The sequence below is a fragment of the Coffea arabica genome, chromosome 5c (assembly GCF_036785885.1).
Source record: "Coffea arabica cultivar ET-39 chromosome 5c, Coffea Arabica ET-39 HiFi, whole genome shotgun sequence".
In the NCBI taxonomy this organism is placed as follows: Eukaryota; Viridiplantae; Streptophyta; class Magnoliopsida; order Gentianales; family Rubiaceae; genus Coffea; species Coffea arabica.
In genome coordinates, this window is record NC_092319.1 from 40727309 (window position 1) to 40731035 (window position 3727).

Consider the following 3727-nt stretch of genomic DNA (forward strand, 5'->3'; position numbering starts at 1 on the left):
AGGAGATTAGGATTAAAATTAGAACGCAGGTATAATCCTCGTCATGAGACGATAAAAAAAAAAACAAACTTTTGCGTGTCATTGTAGAATACGGCATCATATGTATTTTATTTTTAAAATCTACTGCTTAATATCGTTTAAAAAGAATTTTACAAAACTATCATCCAAAATCATTGTCTCAAGTCCACATTATAAATTTAATACCCACATGACATCATACGTAGCTATCTTAAAAATAAAATGTAGTTCATCAAATTTTCTTATTTTATTGATTTTTTCCACGTTTACGAGAGCCAGATAAGAGATTTACTTTCAAAAATTGTCCAAAATTCAATTCTTGAAACACATAAACCATGCGAACCGTCCAAAATCAACGCACATAGGTCCTGTTTATATAACGATTATGCTTCTAGCACCTTTTTTACCATAACAAAATTAAAACACTTTTTTTTTTTCCTTTTCTGGGCTGAGAATCATACTTTGTGTCCTATAGATCCACCCTTCCCCAAATTTCTCCTAATCACTTCATAGAAATGCGTTTACCTATTATTGAGGACAGCAAAAGCCTACAATAAAGCTATTTAATTTCGCTGATTACTTACCAAAATTATTCTATCTATATCTCTTCATTTTTTTGGGTAAGTATCTTCATCTCTTTTGTTATTACTCATTGACCAGGACCATTATTTTGAACAGGGGGTAGGGATGGTTTTAAATCTTTTCTTCAAATATACAAACACTTTCAATACAATGTAAATACAAAATAATTTCTTTAAATTCCACACATGATGTTGAAAATGATGTACAGTATGTAATTTAAATTTTATGTATACATACATATATATATATATGTATATATATGTGTGTGTGTGTATACGCACGCGCAGCAGCCCTCAACCTTCCTGGATGGTTGCAACCCTGCCCCTTATTTCTTTTTATTCTTTATAATAGTCCTTGTACCTATACCCTTCTGAATTTCATGACACTTACTATTGTAAATGCCAAATCCAAAAACTTTTCCCATTTAACAGTATTTATACTTTCTGAACGTACGTAGGGGTTGAGAGCATTTGCAAAATTTTTCGCCAAAAATAGCCTCCTAGTAGTGTTTAGGCCATAAACATTTTTATAAGCATTTCTCGTTTAGATCATGTGTAAACAACACAACGGATCACACCATTGAAAGTAACTAATACCAATTTCTTTCCAAAGACATTGCTTCACTTGGTTCATTAAACTTGAGCTGCTCAAAATAGTGAACACGTCATTCCCTCATAGTCTCCTGTCCTAAAATGACTCTAAACACTTGATTATCTCTTTAATTTAAAAAGTCTCTTTTTATTTCCTCTTTTAATTAATTGCATTTCAAAACCTAATTATCGCTTGTAGGTGATTTTAAGTACATGAGATAAAAATATTTGAATTTGAATCCAGCTAACAATGTGCTTCCAGATACTTAAAAGGAGGAACAAAAGGAAAAAAGATACAGCTGAAGACCATCCAAGAAAGATGAGTTTTTGAATTATTAATCCCAAAATAGGAGCAGTAGCACAATACAAATACCAAAACTTGAGAACCCATATCATCACATCAAAAGCATAGCAGTCTTTAATCATTTTTTGTGCAATCAGTAGGCAAGAAGGAGACCGTCCCGTTAACAAGATCATAACCAATAAGAAAATTTATCTGCAACAGGTTTCCAAGAATTGGAGTACCATCAGTTGGAACTATAGTCGAACAGACCACCCCCTTAGAGACTTCAACGAATATATTGTTTGGAGGTATTATTAGGTCAGCATCAGAAAAGACAGCAACAATTTCGGGGAATTGGAGGTTGTTATACTTATTATAGCAAACTCTGAAGTTGGCACCAGTACCTGGATCAGGAACCCGTGTACCCGTTGTTAAATCAATTACTCCTGATTCAAAATTTTGGTACATTTGCCTGGGGACATACGTTAGTGTTGCTCCAGAATCAAGTACGACATTACCCCCATCATTAGGGGAAGAATTATCCAACTTGGTGAAACCCTGGTTTCGAATCGTTATATTTCCAACACTGAAGCCAATTAAATCGAGATAGTAGAATTTATCTCCAGCTTTCTTGAACAACGTATTTGAAACTACTCCAGGGCCTGAAACAACAGCGTTTGTTCCGAAATGGATCTTACTTGAAATGTACGAGTTTCTAGGAGTCAAACAATAGGAAAATTTACCAGCAATTGATGCATTCAATTGCCTTACAATTGACAATGCTCCACGTGATAGTCCAACTATCCCAGAGGAAGTTACCCCGAAGATGCCACCATTTTCGTGCCCACAACCAAAAGCAACATTTGCAATTGATATATTTCCGCCAGAACTTGATTCAAACGTAAAAGTGTCCGTAGCAAGATCCCCATCACTAAAAGAATTATCTCCATATGCAACTCCATACCCACATATATTTCCAGGATAACAAACTGTAATTCCAGGATCCAAACGACACAACGGAGCGCGGCATGATAATACTTGCTTATAAGTCGTTGATTTACTAGGATCAAAAAGAGGGGCATCTTGCTTAAAACATCGAATGCAGGGCCGGCATTGTGTCCACGTAAGATCGCTACCTGTGTCAGCAATGGCCAGGACATCAATAGCTGGGGTTCCGATAGATACCTTAATGAGGTACTCCCCATTGACGGATGTAATGTTGGATTGGATTGAATCAGAAGAAAAATGTGACAGAAGCTTGGAACGAGAGTGGGAGATTCTTTTGTTGAAATACTGGGCTCGAGCAAAGGAACGATGAAAAGCTTCATGAAGCCTTTCAAAGTTGGACTCGGAGGGGTTATACAATGGGGATTTTGGAGAGTCACGATGTATGAGATGAGTAGAAAAGCCACTAGTTTGTCCTTCAGTGAAGGGATAAAGAATTAAATTGATGAAGACTAAAAGGGATAACTTAGAAAATGAAGAAAAAGGTACTGGACAATTTCCGGCCATCGCTGAGAAATTCTGAGACTGATAGATAGCTAGAGGTATCTAATATATCAGGTACATATGAATTATGTAAAAAAAGTCGTCTTATATAGCCCATAATGCACTAGAAATGGCCAGCATTACATATAAATGCATATATTCATTTTCCTCAAGTGACTCCTGTTTCATCTATCACTATGAATCTTAATCTAGTCACGTCCTTACGCAAGAAACTGTATCCAAATATTTTATACAGTTAATACATTCAATAATTTACTACTTACCATTATTTTTGTTCATTCATCTTATCTGCCCTTTTTGATTGATTCAAACCAAGTCCCAGAGAATTTGAGACTGCAAAAGAATCCGCATTCAAGGCTGCCCTTTTTTTTTTTTTATTTACAGTCTTATTTTGGACAATAATGCTTTTTTGTTTTCCATTTCAAGTATATATATACACATAAGGAATTCCGGTTCATTGCTTCACCGTATTACAAAATTTTAATTTTGGATAATCAATTGTTATAATGTTCTCGTTTGTTTATGCACTTAGCTGTTAGATTTCTTTAATAGCAAACAAATTAAAGTTTAGAATTTATTAAATAGTCGCTTTTGCTCTTTATTATTTTCCACATACATCTTTGTATAAAAATTTGAAACAAATGAGAACAAGCCCAATAAAAATAATACTATTCGTATATTGTGATGTGTAAATATGTAGCATTGCACTTTTCCGGCAGGAAAGATAGTTATTTGAAGAGGTTAT

General features: G+C 34.6%; 1 protein-coding gene across 1 annotated transcript; it reads right to left on the reverse strand.

Annotated features, from left to right (window-relative positions):
* Positions 1–1608: 1608 nt before the first annotated feature.
* LOC140007348 (aspartic proteinase CDR1-like) lies at positions 1609–2985 on the reverse strand. Its single transcript, XM_072050084.1, has one exon. It carries the CDS (start codon positions 2983–2985, stop codon positions 1609–1611), a length of 1377 nt encoding a protein of 458 aa, XP_071906185.1.
* Between the last annotated feature and the right edge of the window lie 742 nt (positions 2986–3727).

Bases quoted from the DNA above. Each gene is read 5' to 3' on its own strand.
- LOC140007348 (XM_072050084.1), bottom strand. From the start codon at position 2,985: ATGGCCGGAAATTGTCCAGTACCTTTTTCTTCATTTTCTAAGTTATCC.